At 39.3% G+C, this 13498-nt stretch overlaps 1 protein-coding gene across 6 annotated transcripts in view; it reads left to right on the top strand.

Moving 5' to 3' along the window:
* The window catches only part of RNF144B (ring finger protein 144B), a 154207-nt gene that overhangs the window by 46006 nt on the left and 94703 nt on the right, over window positions 1-13498 (top strand). For all 6 annotated transcript variants that reach the window (XR_014326512.1, XR_014326513.1, XR_014326514.1 and 3 more), the window contains one exon: window positions 8763-8823. Coding sequence is in view for 1 of the 6 variants with exons in the window: in XM_082848236.1 (XP_082704362.1) it covers window positions 8763-8823 (61 nt within the window). In the remaining 5 variants the exon portion in view is untranslated. The remainder of the gene's footprint in view (window positions 1-8762; window positions 8824-13498) is intronic.

Raw genomic sequence — 13498 nt, 5'->3', positions numbered from 1 at the left:
AAGTGATGTTTCTAAACAAGCCTTTGAAAGTAATCCCAGTCTCTCTTCTAGATAAGCCTACAGGTGTGTATTTACATCTAACTAAAATTAAAGTTAGAGATTCATTCCTTTGTTTGCACTGATCACATTTTAAGTACTCAGTAGCTACATGTGGCTCGTGGCTACCAGGTTAGACAGCACAGAACAGAACATTTCCATCTTTGCAGAAAGCTCATTACACAGTGGCGTTCTAGACTTTGAATGAATGGTAACCATTTGCCATTGACATTTTGGATATCAAATGCTAGGGCTAATGTTGTACAGATGAATGAAGACAGGCCATGGTTTGTCTGAGAGATCTCTAGAACAGTCTAACTTTTCTGGTTTTCTTAGTATAGACATTCCCTGGTCATCTTCCCCTGTAGTTCTCTTCTCCTTCTTAATCCTTACTTTTCCCTCTGTTCACGTGCTCATTCACACTTCCCTAGGGCTGATTCCATTTACCTAGCTTTACTCGAAAAACAATTTTACTTTTAGGCTGCATTAAAAGCAAATAAACCCATAATGGCTCTTAAAAATGACAAAAGGATATTTGAAAAACAGAACGAAAACATACTCCAAACTAAACTATGGTACTTCTTACATTCTCCAAAGTCTGTTTCCCATTAGGTAAGTAAGAGACACTCCAGGACATTAAAGGACCATTTCTGTACTCATAGGTCTGGCTAAGAGCCTGACTGAAGATGGGCGTGAATTATAGTAATCAAATGTTCTTAATTAACTTGCCACTATTTTTTTTTTCAGAGTAAAAAAATGTGGTGGTGGTGGTGATTGTCTCTCATTTTTGAACTGAGAAATGAGTAGGTTATAATGGAGCTATTGGTGGCTTCGACAGTTTATATGGGACTATTCCTTTCAAAGCAAATACCTTACACACAGGAGCTTGGGCTGTACCATCTCCCTTTCTGACTTGACATCAAGCTTTTCTCATATACAGTTATTATTATTCTATCACATAGCTCTTAATCTAGATATTATTGAGTATATCACAATGGGGCTTATCGACATTGTGCTCGACTGGATTCTGTCTCTATGACTGCTTCTTCCGTCATTTAAAAAAGTATTTATTTTTATAGGTAACACATAAATATACTTTGCTTGTTAAGAATAATTCTGAAAAAAAAAAAGGAATAATTCTGGTTAAGGCTGAGGTTCCCTTTGTGCTGCAGCTATTTATAGTACGATATATGGCTCGTCACCGTTCATTGTCTTACAAAATGCATGTAAGTCTAAAATTTTTCATCTTCAGAGGACACCTCTGAATGCTTTCCTATGTAGGTCTAGCTCACACAGTTGACTGTGCTTCATATGTGTGTCTCCTGCAAGCTGTAATGCTCCCAAATTGGCTCAGTTGTGGCTCTGCCCCTTCACTTCTATTTATCAGGAGTAGCTTCATCAGCAAAGCATTCAATGCCCAACCCAAATACTATTTACGTAAGAAACAGCAGAAAGGGCAGCTTCCCTTCAAAGTCATGGAAGCTGGCGGGAGTCAGTGACTGGAGGACTTGTGCCCTAGAGGCACAATTACTGGGACCCCGGGGGGAAAAGGAAAACCTTACTTGCCTCATCTGGTACTTTCAGCTGTTGCTCAGCGGCGTTTCGAATGCACTTGATCCAGGAATCTTGTCCAACATGGAATTATGAAAGGCAGGACACAGATGGTTGGTCCTGATAGCATTTCTTCAGGCAAGGCCTTTGCTTGAAGTTAGTAGCCCTGTTAAAAAGGTGATGACTCATTTAAGCAGTTTCCTTACTGTGTTAGGGAAGTAACATACCACCACAGGGATAACCTGACCCATTTGTCTGGGCCATGTCAAATTTGAGTGGCGAGGGACTTCCCTGGTGGCGCAGTGGTTAAGAATCCGCCTGCCATTGCAGGCGACACAGGTTCAATCCCTGGTCCGGCAAGATCCCACATGCCGCGGAGCAACTAAGCCTGTGCGCCACAACTACTGAGCCTGGGCTCTAGAGCCCGAGAGCTACAACTACTGAGCCCATGCACCACAACTACTGAAGCCCGCGCACCCTAGAGCCCATGCGCTGCAACGAAGAGTAGCTCCCACTTGCTGCAACTAGAGAAAACCCGCATGCAGCAACAAAGACCCAACGCAGCCAAAAATAAATTTTAAAAAATACATATTAAAAAAAAAATTTTAAGTGGAGCACATACCTACCATTACACGGCCTGAGAAGTTGAACTTCTACCCCTTGCCAGCTGGCAGTGGATGACAGGGAACAGCTTCTCACCCACCAATACTCCTTCCAAGTCCTGGGGCACTGACATGACCTGCCTTTACTGCTGGTGCCACAGCACATACCCGGAGGATGAATGGGTGCAGCTGTTCTTGTCAAGAACGGGAGCTCCAGAATTGCTATAGGAAGGGATTTAGGGTGGGACACTGTGGAAGGACTGGGATGGGGGGATGGAGGAGCGGAGTGCCAAGAAATTTGAAGTTATATTTGCAAAATAAACACAGTTTTTACTCGTATCATGTGTTTGTTTAGGGTGGCTTATGTAAAGGCTGCTGGAATTATAAGAGATCCAGTTGTTCCCCCCAAATCACGCTTTAGCACTGTCTCCACTTGCCATCTTTTCATTTAACTCATTTTTCCCCCCGTTATCTGAGTATGAAGCTGGGGCAGAGGAAAAATGAGGATGCCCAGGCAAGTGTCCATATCGATGTTCCTGTAGTTTAAGGACCTGAATGGGAAGGGACTGAGCATGTCTATAAACAACCTTTGACTGTGTTCCCTGTTGGCTGGAGAAGAATAAAACTTTGGGGTGGCACAGGATAAAGGAATCTGCCATGCTGGAGTTAGTAGATGTTTTTGAGATTCCAAGCTGAATTTTGTCTTAGAACATATTTAAAACGTTGTTTGAGGGCCCGCTCGCAGCAGCGAGGACCCAATGCAGCCAAAAATAAATAAATAAATGATTTTTTTTAAAAAAAGGTATAGCTATATAATTTTTTTAAAAACTGCATATAAATGGAGAGTAATGTTTCTAAGCTTCTCCTTTAAGTAAAGGCAAATATAAGAAGACTCAGCAGCAGTGGGGTGAATGTGTCACGTGGATGTGCACGTGGGCATATCCCTTTTACTCATTGATGGGCTGAGGGAGAGAGGCGGGGGATGATGTGGGAAGATGTACTGAGGCCTCTGCAGAACAGGTGGAAAAAGAAGAGTGAAAGCAGCCCTTTCTGAAAGATTCCTGGCCCTGGAATTCCAGGTCTCCTCCATCTTTTGCTTCCCCAATGGGCCAAACCTTCCGGCTCTCAGACAATGATGCCCTCTTGTTTTTTCAGCTAGGATTTTTTTTTTTTTTTTTGCGGTACGCGGCCCTCTCACTGCTGCGGCATCTCCCGTTGCGGAGCACAGACTCCGGACGCGCAGGCTCAGCGGCCGTAGCGCACGGGCCCAGCCGCTCCACGGCACGTGGGATCCTCCCGGACTGCGGCGCGAACCTGTGTGCCCTGCATTGGCAGGCGGACTCTCAGCCACTGCGCCATCAGGGAAGCCCTCAGCTAGGATTTGATAGCTAGTGTGAGCTTGGTTTATTACAGTCATATGAATGGGTGGATGGGCTAGTTTTTATTTTCTGGGTTGTGATAGGAAACATTCTTAGTTTCTGTGTTAGCGTGATAGGGCACTTATCCATAAGGCCAGTACTATTTCTCTTACCAGTATTTTTGCAAGTCACAGCCCTTCAAAAATTGCCAAAACCTTGACATGCTGTAATGATCAATTTCTGTGGTCAGTTTCATCTCCATATCTACTGATCTTTTGTATTCTATGTTCAGCCTGTTCCTTTCATTTTTAAGAGCAACCATAGCAGAAGTATGATTTAAAGGGTCAAACCTAAGTAAAGTCCAGCCTATTTTTTCCCTCTTCTGTCCTGGCTTTCCAGACCTTGATGGGTAGTACATACATGAAAGCCAATCCCTAGCTTTTGTGTTTTAACCATTTTATTTTTCTAACTAAAAGACAGCATATATTGTATTTATCAATATAATGAGAACACACTGTACTCTTAGCATTAATGCTTCTCTGGCAAGCAGGCTTCCCTGTCTGCTCTTTCTTTTCCTTTGGTTTTTGTAGGGTTAGTGTCAATGTAGGTGGTGATGTCTGCTCAAATATTATGGTCATAGTTAGTAATGGTCCACAAGGGTGTGACTTTTTGTTTCTTCTCATTTGTGGATTTTAGCTATATCCAATTAACTGTTATATATAATAGTTCCAGCACCCCACATATACGTATATTCTGAATTCCCTGCCTATGCTCTGCTGTAGGTGGAGGGGGGTGAAAAAGTGAAGACTTTCATCAGAGTAGGAACTGGGTATTGAATAAATACCCCCAGGTTCATTTTTAACAACAACAACAAAAAAGACAGTGATTGCAGGTAATTAGTAGCCTTTTGTTGTTATTATTCTGATATTATTGTTTTTGTTCTATTAAAATGAAACTGAATTTGCCTTCTCTTGGAATGAAAATTTTTTTTCTTTTTGGAAAGTTTCAATAGTGATGAGGAGAAAACGTGGTCTTTGGATAGGAGGGGAGGAAGATTTTTGTTTAACAGGTAGGTTAGTACAAATTTCAAAAGACAAATAACGAAAAATCACTTTAAATCAAGTTCAGGATTTTTTAGTAGTTGATTTGAAGGGGGAGTTCTCTCAATAGATGAGAAAATACTTAGAAATTTCTGTTTCTAAGAAATATGAGTCTGGTTAGTAATGGATTAGAACTCACTGAATAAAATAAGCCTTGTTAGTCTATATCGACCTAAATAAATAAATGAATAAACAAATACATGAGGGATAAGGGACAACTCTTACTTATAATAGAATTCTAATTAATAAATGCGGAAATGAATGATGGAAATAGAAAATCATTATTAAGCAAGTAACACAGTGATAATTATTATAGGCAAGAATTATTGATAGATACAAAAATTAGTGGGAAAACGTATGATGAAAAACAGTGTATTTGCAGAATCTCAAAATATCTCACTACAGGATACTTGCTGGTTACAAAGGGTAGAGGAATCTGGCAGATATCACCTTAATCAAGTTAAAAAGTTAACGTCGACAGTAATGAGACAGATTGTCGTCATGTATCTCCTGATGACGCAACATCACTTCTGTGATATTCTTGCTAAAAATGCACAGTCTCAGCCTAATCATGAGAAGGCATCAGACAAACCCACATTGGAGAACATTGTACAAAATAAATGGCCTGGACTCTTCAAACATGTCAAGGTCATAAGAGCCAAAAACAGGCTGAGGAACTTCCATAGACTGGAGAAGGCTAAGGAGACGTGGCAACTAAATGCAAGGTGGTATCCTGAATTGGATCTTGGACTGAAAAAAAAAAAAAAGACATTAGTGGGACAATTTGTGAAGTTTGAATACGGACTACAGATTAATTATTTTGTATCAGTGTAAATTTTATTATTTTAATAATTAACTATGGTTATGTAAGGTGTTCCCATTAGACGTTGGGGGAATGGCGTTTAGGAACTTTATACAATTTTTTGCAACTTTTTGTAAGTCTAAAATTATTTCAAAATAAAAAGGTGTCTTGGTGTGGCTTTGAATGATTCGGAATTTGTTTGTTGGCAGGAAGAGGATAATTGAATACATAAGACACCTCATTATATATAATCTCTTTTATTATTCTCTAGGATTTTCAGTTTTGCAATCAATCTTAGTGTCCTTTTGATTTGTTTCTTTTTTCTAAGCAGTAGCCCCTTAACCTGTGGCCTGATTGAACCTTCGGTAATCATCCTAACACATTTATTTCAACTTTATAGTTGTAAAGACCTCGAGCAATAGTGACTTAGCTCCAAATAGTAACAGAACCAGGAATTTAATACTCCGGATCAGCTTTTTTTTTTTTTTAACTGAGTTCAGCTTTCTCTCATCTAAAGTCAAAGTATATAAAAATATTTCAGAAAATTACCTCTAATCTATGACATCTAAAAAATGATAAGATCAAGGAATAGATCTTTTTCTAAACTTATGTGTACATATTGCCTCCTGAGTAACTTAAGTTTCTTGAAGGCAGCTTTGGTATCTCCTTCCTCTTTTGTATCCCAAGCTTCCAGCCAATGCTTTGCCTGTAATAGACTCTCAATGAGTATATGGAAAAGAAGTCCAGGAGGTAGGGGCTGGAGAATAGACTGGTGTGTTTTGTGTTAACTTTATTCCAAAAGGATCAAACAGTGAATGTGATGGAACTAACTTTTTGTGTGAGTGAGAAGTGATGGAACTAGCTTTTTTGATCACACATTTCAATAGAAAAATTGATATACCATATTAAGACCTAATTCCATACAAACCTTTGAGCTATAAAATAATAAATAGGAGATACAAGGTAGAGTAAGAGACAAAAAGTTAGAGACCTCTGACTTCCCTGTTGGCAGTAATGTGTCCTCGGATGAAATTTATCTTTCTAATTTAAAATTAATTTCCATCACTATCATTGTTGACTTTTTACTGCATTAATTTCTGTCCTTTTTCTCATTATAATTTCATCTGTGTCTAAAATATCTCCTGTTTGCTTTGTCTTCCATCAACTCCGTTGGACTTAGCTGTTATATAAATTGCTTGTCATTGAAAAAAATCATAATTTTTAGGGGTTGCCTTTCAGGGGTTTGAAGAAGGTCTTCATCAGTCCAGAAACTATTTTAGGTGGTGGCAGTTAGAGTACAAGACTGTCCCATAGAATCAAAGACCTCAAGTAGCTTCTTTTGCGGGGGCGGGGGGGGGGGCGTGTTGTTAAAAATAGATTTCTAGAATATCACTGAGGTCTCTCAGGCCCAGATGACATCATTCCCCAAGTACCATTGGCCCAAAAGTTAATGTCATATTAGAGTATTTGTCCTCCACCTGCAGTGAATCAGTGACTAAGTCAAGAATTATACTCTGATTCTTAATGCCTCCGATCTCTTCACGAGCCTGTACCTTCTGTCTCCAGCTCTGCATTTTATTTAAGACACCTTTGTCTTTCAGGAAAGATGTCCACATAGTATTAAAACAGATGAAACAAAACTGGCTTTCAGTATGAGAAAAGCCTAACCATACTTTTAAAAAAATTATGGTAAAATACACATCATGTAAAATTAACCATGATTTTTTCCCCCAGTGATTGCTAAGGAGCTTTTATTTAAGGTGCCAGATGAAAATGCAACATTTTCCCCCCAACTGGAAAAAATGTTATAACTAAATTTACAATTTAGGAGATTTTACTTGGCACATAGAAGACTGAACTTGCCCATTTTGTTGTTCTTCATACATTTTAGCTAACTTAGTTTAATTCATTTGCAAAATAAACAAGTTGAATTTTTTTGTGAGGGGGAGAATTAGGTTTTCATTCCCTTTTAAAATATATTTGTTAAATAACATTTTAGATGCCTCATTTTTAAGGGTTTTCTCAAAGCAGACTTCCTTCCATTAGTTGCAAGAACTTTCATCTAGATATATTTTATACCAAAAATATGTCATGTTTTACAGCTGGAATTGCCAAGGCTAACTAAGACTGTGTCCTTTATCAACTTGCCGAATGTCTGAAAACCTAATCTAAAGTCCTTTGATTTTCTCAGTTATAAGTCTTTTAAGCAATGTCAATATATTTATATGTTGACGTCAGTGGAATTATTATTTTTAGAATGCCAGTTTAAGAGCAGTTAGCTTTTCCTGCATCTGCCTTTGAAATGCAATTTAAAAATGATTAATCTGAAATGTCATTTAGTTAGATGTGAATCACTGTTTTTTCCTAGTGGCATCTGAAATGGAAGTGGGAGTCTAGCCACAAGAAATATCTCAGGCATTTCTTTTCTACCAGGGCATGGATGGCAATGAGTGATCACTGAAGGCCCCGTGAGGTGATTTTCATCAGAAGAAATGATTTTTCTGTTGCTTAGAAAGTACTCTTTCCTAGGTGATTAATGAAGTTCTCATTTTTCCTGAGACAGTATCTACCTGATCTTAGTCTTAGCTTTTCTTAGCTTAGTCTTAGTTCTTAGATTAGAACTATAATCTTTTTTCGTTGTTAGTCACCCCAGCTACTCCCTACACTTCAATCTTCAGGCTTTGTTTAAAGAATGATGCCCAGTAGAACTATAATCTTTTAAAAATGTCTTAAGGGCTTCCCTGGTGGCGCAGTGGTTGAGAGTCCGCCTGCCGATGCAGGGGACACAGGTTCGTGCCCCGGTCCGGGAAGATCCCACATGCTGCGGAGAGGCTGGGCCCATGAGCCATGGCCGCTGAGCCTGTGTGTCTGGAGCCTGTGCTCCGCAATGGGAGAGGCCACAACAGTGAGAGGCCCGCGTACTGCAAATAAATAAATAAATAATAAATAATAAAAATAAAAATGTCTTAAAAGAGAAGAGGAGCATCATTTGTATACGTGCCCAGATAATTTGGGAAGTCCAAAAATTTGGTTGTCTGGTCTTGTTAGATGCTGATAAAAGAACAGGAGGTGATCCCTGAGTTCTGTAACTGATGCCTTGAGCAGCGAATCCTAGCCATGGCAGAGGACTGGGGATGATTTGGGAATTGCTGCTTCTGTTACTTCATGAACAGTATAAGGAAAAAGAAGTTTCTGGACAGCTGGTATAGAGAGGATACAGTAAGCCAAACAAGAAAAAGGGATCATAAAAAGACTGGTAACTCAGGGCTCTGTGATGACTGAAATCTCACCTTTTAAATGTCTCTGCTTTCAGATTGCCTGTTTGGTATCTGTGGATCAGTTTCAGCTTTATCAGCGGTTAAAATCTGAACGAGGTATGTAAACACTCTTCTTTTTATCCTGATGGTGAATGTGACCATCTTAACCCTAACCTGTGTGGAAGATTAAGGCAGCTGTGAGCTGTCAGAAAAGCCACCAGGGTACTCAGAAAAAGACAAACGGTAATTGCAACATAAAATTTCAACTTTCTCAGCCACAGCCAGGAAAAAAAAAATGCAGACTGGCAGGAAACAGAACTTTCCTTATGTTGGTTGTTTTGTATTTTTAATTGGGCTCACGTGAGAGAAGTTCTGCAAAAGTTGGGTAGTTTCACAATAACAGTACGACAAAGAAAGTGACCCTCAAAATGGGTTTTACCACCAACTTCCGTGCTCTTGAAGATCACTTCAAAACATTCATCCATCCAAACATTTTCACTGCTCATTGTAATAGTCACCGTTTGTTCTTGTTCAGTCAGAGTGATGGCTGAGTAATCATTCTAATGCTATTTCCAATGTATTGGACTAATTTTCTTTCTGACTTTAGACTTGGGGTAATTTATATAGCTTTTCTATTTGTACTGCCTTTTTATCTGTAGGAATTATTTTTTGGTGTACTTTTCCATATCTGAGAAGTAGAAGAAAATTGTTTCCTCTGGAACTCATAGGCCTCGTTGAGTATATAAAATCAACTCTAATCTAGCATGAATGTACAGTTTTCTGATTGCTACCTTTTTAATCTGGATTAATAAAGTCTAGAGGTAAGAGGGTAGGGGAAGAAATGAACTTTTTTTTTTAATGTGCCAGTAAATTTGGTAAACAATTTATCTCATTTAATTTTTGCAATTACCCTGACAGATAATTCTTACATGAAAGAATAAAAAAGAGCATGTGGAGCATAAAGGGGGTAAGAATAGGAATATTCGCAGGAGAATCGCAGGATGGCATTCACTACCTTTGACCAAAGTTTGGTTCAGTCTCACAGGCTTATTTTTTTTCAGCAAGCCAAAAGCAGATTCATCTCTCATGGGTATATCATTTAACTAAATTTATAAGACTGATATATGGAGTTTATTTAAAAATTCTTGGACTGCATTACTTGAATTACATTTTTGCCCTTTAGGAAGCTGCAAAAAGGATGTTGTGGAACATAGAATCAGAACCAGAAGAATAAATGAATTTTAGGTTCAATGGATGAAGACATAGCCTGATATGCCATCTACACTGTCCTATGTAGATTCTGAGCTAACTAGAGGAATTAATGATGGGGTAGTTTATATTGACCCTCCCTAATCCATCCACGTGGGCTGATTAGGTTGAGCATTATAACATCAGATGCTGATGAATGGTATCAGACATCTGCCCTGCCATTTTCCCACTTTATCCCAATATCCTCCATTATAAAAATAAATTGCTGGGCTTCCCTGGTGGCGCAGTGGTTGAGCGTCTGCCTGCCAATGCAGGGGACACGGGTTCGTGCCCCGGTCCGGGAAGATCCCACATGCTGTGGAGCGGCTGGGCCCGTGAGCCACAACTACTGAGCCTGCGCGTCTGGAGCTTGTGCTCCGCAACAAGTGAGGCCGCGGCAGTGAGAGGCCCGCGCACCGCGATGAAGAGTGGCCCCCGCTCGCCGCAACTAGAGAAAGCCCACGCACAGAAAAGAAGACCCAGCACAGCCAAAAATAAATAAATAAATGAAATTTAAAAAAAAAAAAAAAATAAAAAAAAAATAAATTGCTGCTGGAACCTAGGCATTAACCCCATGGATGGATGTGGCTGGTAGCAGTGCCATGATGTGAGGGCTCTTACCTGGAGAAAGTCAAAGGAGTTAGGCTGGATTTTCAGACTTCTTAAATGCTGAGACCTGTCAGTCTCACCAGTCCCACTCAGTAACCAGGGCTCAGCCCGTTTATAGGGTTCCCTTGCCCCAGATGCATCTCTCCTCCAGACCATCGACCTCCTCCCCACCCACCCATTGCCCCATCTTGTCAGTAGCAGGCCATATTCCTCATTGTTTACAAACATTTTATTAAATAAAATGTCTTTTGCAATTAATTAGGCAGATTCTAATAGTATTAGGAATTAAAACTTTCTGTGAGTTGGTTCTCACTGATGAGTATGAATTTTTAGTGTATTCTAAAAATAGTGGCTGAGCGCCTGTGTGGGGATGCAGGCTCCGCCCCTTACTAGCTGTGTGACCTTAATTTCTGTACCTCAGTGTTTAACCTGTAAAATGTGGTTATTAATAGTCCCTATACCACGGGGTTCAGAGGAGGATTAAATGAATTAATACATATAAAACACTTTCTTGAGTACTTCCTGTGTCTCAGTGTTCAAAATATTAGGTTGTTGGTAATAAAAATGCTAATAACTTAAAGTATATTCACTGTTCTGCTTCTATTCCCTTTTTTCTAAGATGAGACAATCATAACATTCTCTAGGAGATATCCTCATATTGAAATAGATGTTATGATTGTCTTGTTGTCAATGGGATTAGAACACTTGAAATTAATTGGCCACATCCACTTTTTTTGGTATTGTACATTCTGTGAGTTTGGAAAAATTGATGATGATATGTATCTACCAATACAGTATCATACAGAGTAGTTTCACTGCCCTGAAAATCCTCTGTGCTCTGTCTGTTTGTCCCTTCCTCCCCCTTAACCCCTGGCAACCACTGATCTTTTTACTGTCTTCATAATTTTGCCCTTTCCAGAATGTTATATAATTGCAATCAAACAGTATGTAGCCTTCTCAGATTGGCTTCTTTCGCTTAGTAATATGCAGGTAAGTGCCCTATCCATCTTTACAATATGAATAGCCTTGTCCTATGCAAGGTGCACATGGAAGATTATTGGCCAGGACTCTTACTCTGCCCCGGATAGTGCTTGGATAGATGCTACCACACTTTGCCTTGTGACTTGGACTTTTCGAGGTTCTTGTTTTCAGCCCTACTTCTGACTGTCTTATTTCTTCATTAGATGTGATAATATATTCAGTCTGGTTACAAGTTAAGCAGGTTTTGGAGTCAGTCTTTTTTTATAGGTGGTCTTCCATATCTCTGATGCATTATAGATCAAATAGTTTTACTCATACATGGAACTTATTTTTTCTCGCAAGTTCTAGGCAGATGCCCCATACAGATGCCATGAATTGACAACTGATTTTATTATTCATATTTTATAGATGAAGAAACTGAAAATTGGAGAGATTGAGACTTGCTTAGGACCACATAGGTGTGTCCAAGCTTCCTCATCTATAAAATTTTTTGAATTCTATAATTTTTTATTGTAAAATAAATACAACATAAAATTTACCACTTCACCATTTTAGGTGTACAATTCAATGGCATTAAGAACATTCACAATGTTGTGCAGCCATCACCACCATCCACTTGCTAACCTTTTATCACCCCAAGCAGAAAGCCTATGACAATTAAACAATAATTTTCCATTCCCCTCTTCTCCCAGCCCCTGATAACCTCTAATCTACTCTGTCCTGTGAATTTGCAGTCTAGACATTTCATATAAGTGGAATCATACAGTATTTTCCTTTTGTGTCTGGCTTATTTCACTTCGTATAATGTTTTGAAGGTTCATCCATGTTGTAGCATGTATCAGAACTTCTTTTTATGGCTAAATAATATTCCATTGTGTACATATACCACATTTTGTTTATCCATTCATCTGTTGATGGACACTTGGCTTGTTTCCACCTTTTGGTTGTTGCAAATAATGCTACAGTGAACATCGGGGTACAATCCCTACTTTCAATTCTTTTGGGTACGTAGCTAGCAGTGGAATTGCTGGGTCATATGGCAATTCTATGTCTAGTTTTTGAGGAACTGCCAAACTGTAAAACTCTGTAATTTAATTAGACATTTATACTATTGTAAAGGATGGAAGTATTTTTTAATTTATTTTTTATTTAAAAAGATTTTTTTGGCTGCATTGGTTCTTTGTTGCTGCATGTGTGCTTTCTCTAGTTGCAGCGAGTGGAGGCTACTCTTTGTTGTGGTGCACAGGCTTCTCATTGCGGTGGCTTCTCTTGTTGCAGAGCACGGGCTCTAGGCGTGCAGGCTTCAGTAGTTGCAGCACGCGTGCTCTAGGCACGGCACGTGGGCCCTAGAGCGCACGGGCATCAGTAGTTGTGGTGCGTGGGCTCAGTCGCTGTGGCTCGCAGGCTGTAGAGCACATGGGCTTAGTTGCCCCGTGGCATGTGGGATCTTCCTGGACCAGGGCTCGAACCCGTGTCCCCTGCATTGGCAGGCAGATTCTTAACCACTGCACCACCAAGGTAGTCCCGTATGGAAGTATTTTAAATTTGGAAATTTGTTAAATCTGATGATGATTTGGTTCAACTTCCTCATTTTATAAAAAAGGAAACTGAGACCCAGAGGCGTTTTGATCTTAGGTGATTTTGGAAGGCAATTTGTACTCATGTAATTCTTCCTCAGCATCCATTATAAATAATTATTATTAGAAAATAGACATTCCAAGTAAGAATAAGTTTAATAACATTCCAAGTAAGAATAATTCTTAATTCCAAGTAAGAATTAAGTAAATGCAGTTTACTTGATAGGAATAATCTTCATCTAAATTGTATACCTCCGTTTTACATAATAGACTTCGCATTCACCTCTAACTCAACACTTACCAGCTAGGTGACTTTGAGATCTATGTCATGAACATATTTTATGTGGAACTCTTTAAGAGGGGATCTTGAGATGTAT

This window comes from Leucopleurus acutus (genome assembly GCF_964270905.1).
Source record: "Leucopleurus acutus genome assembly, chromosome: 10".
Taxonomy (NCBI): Eukaryota; Metazoa; Chordata; class Mammalia; order Artiodactyla; family Delphinidae; genus Leucopleurus; species Leucopleurus acutus.
This window is presented reverse-complemented; position numbering and strand designations above follow the sequence as displayed.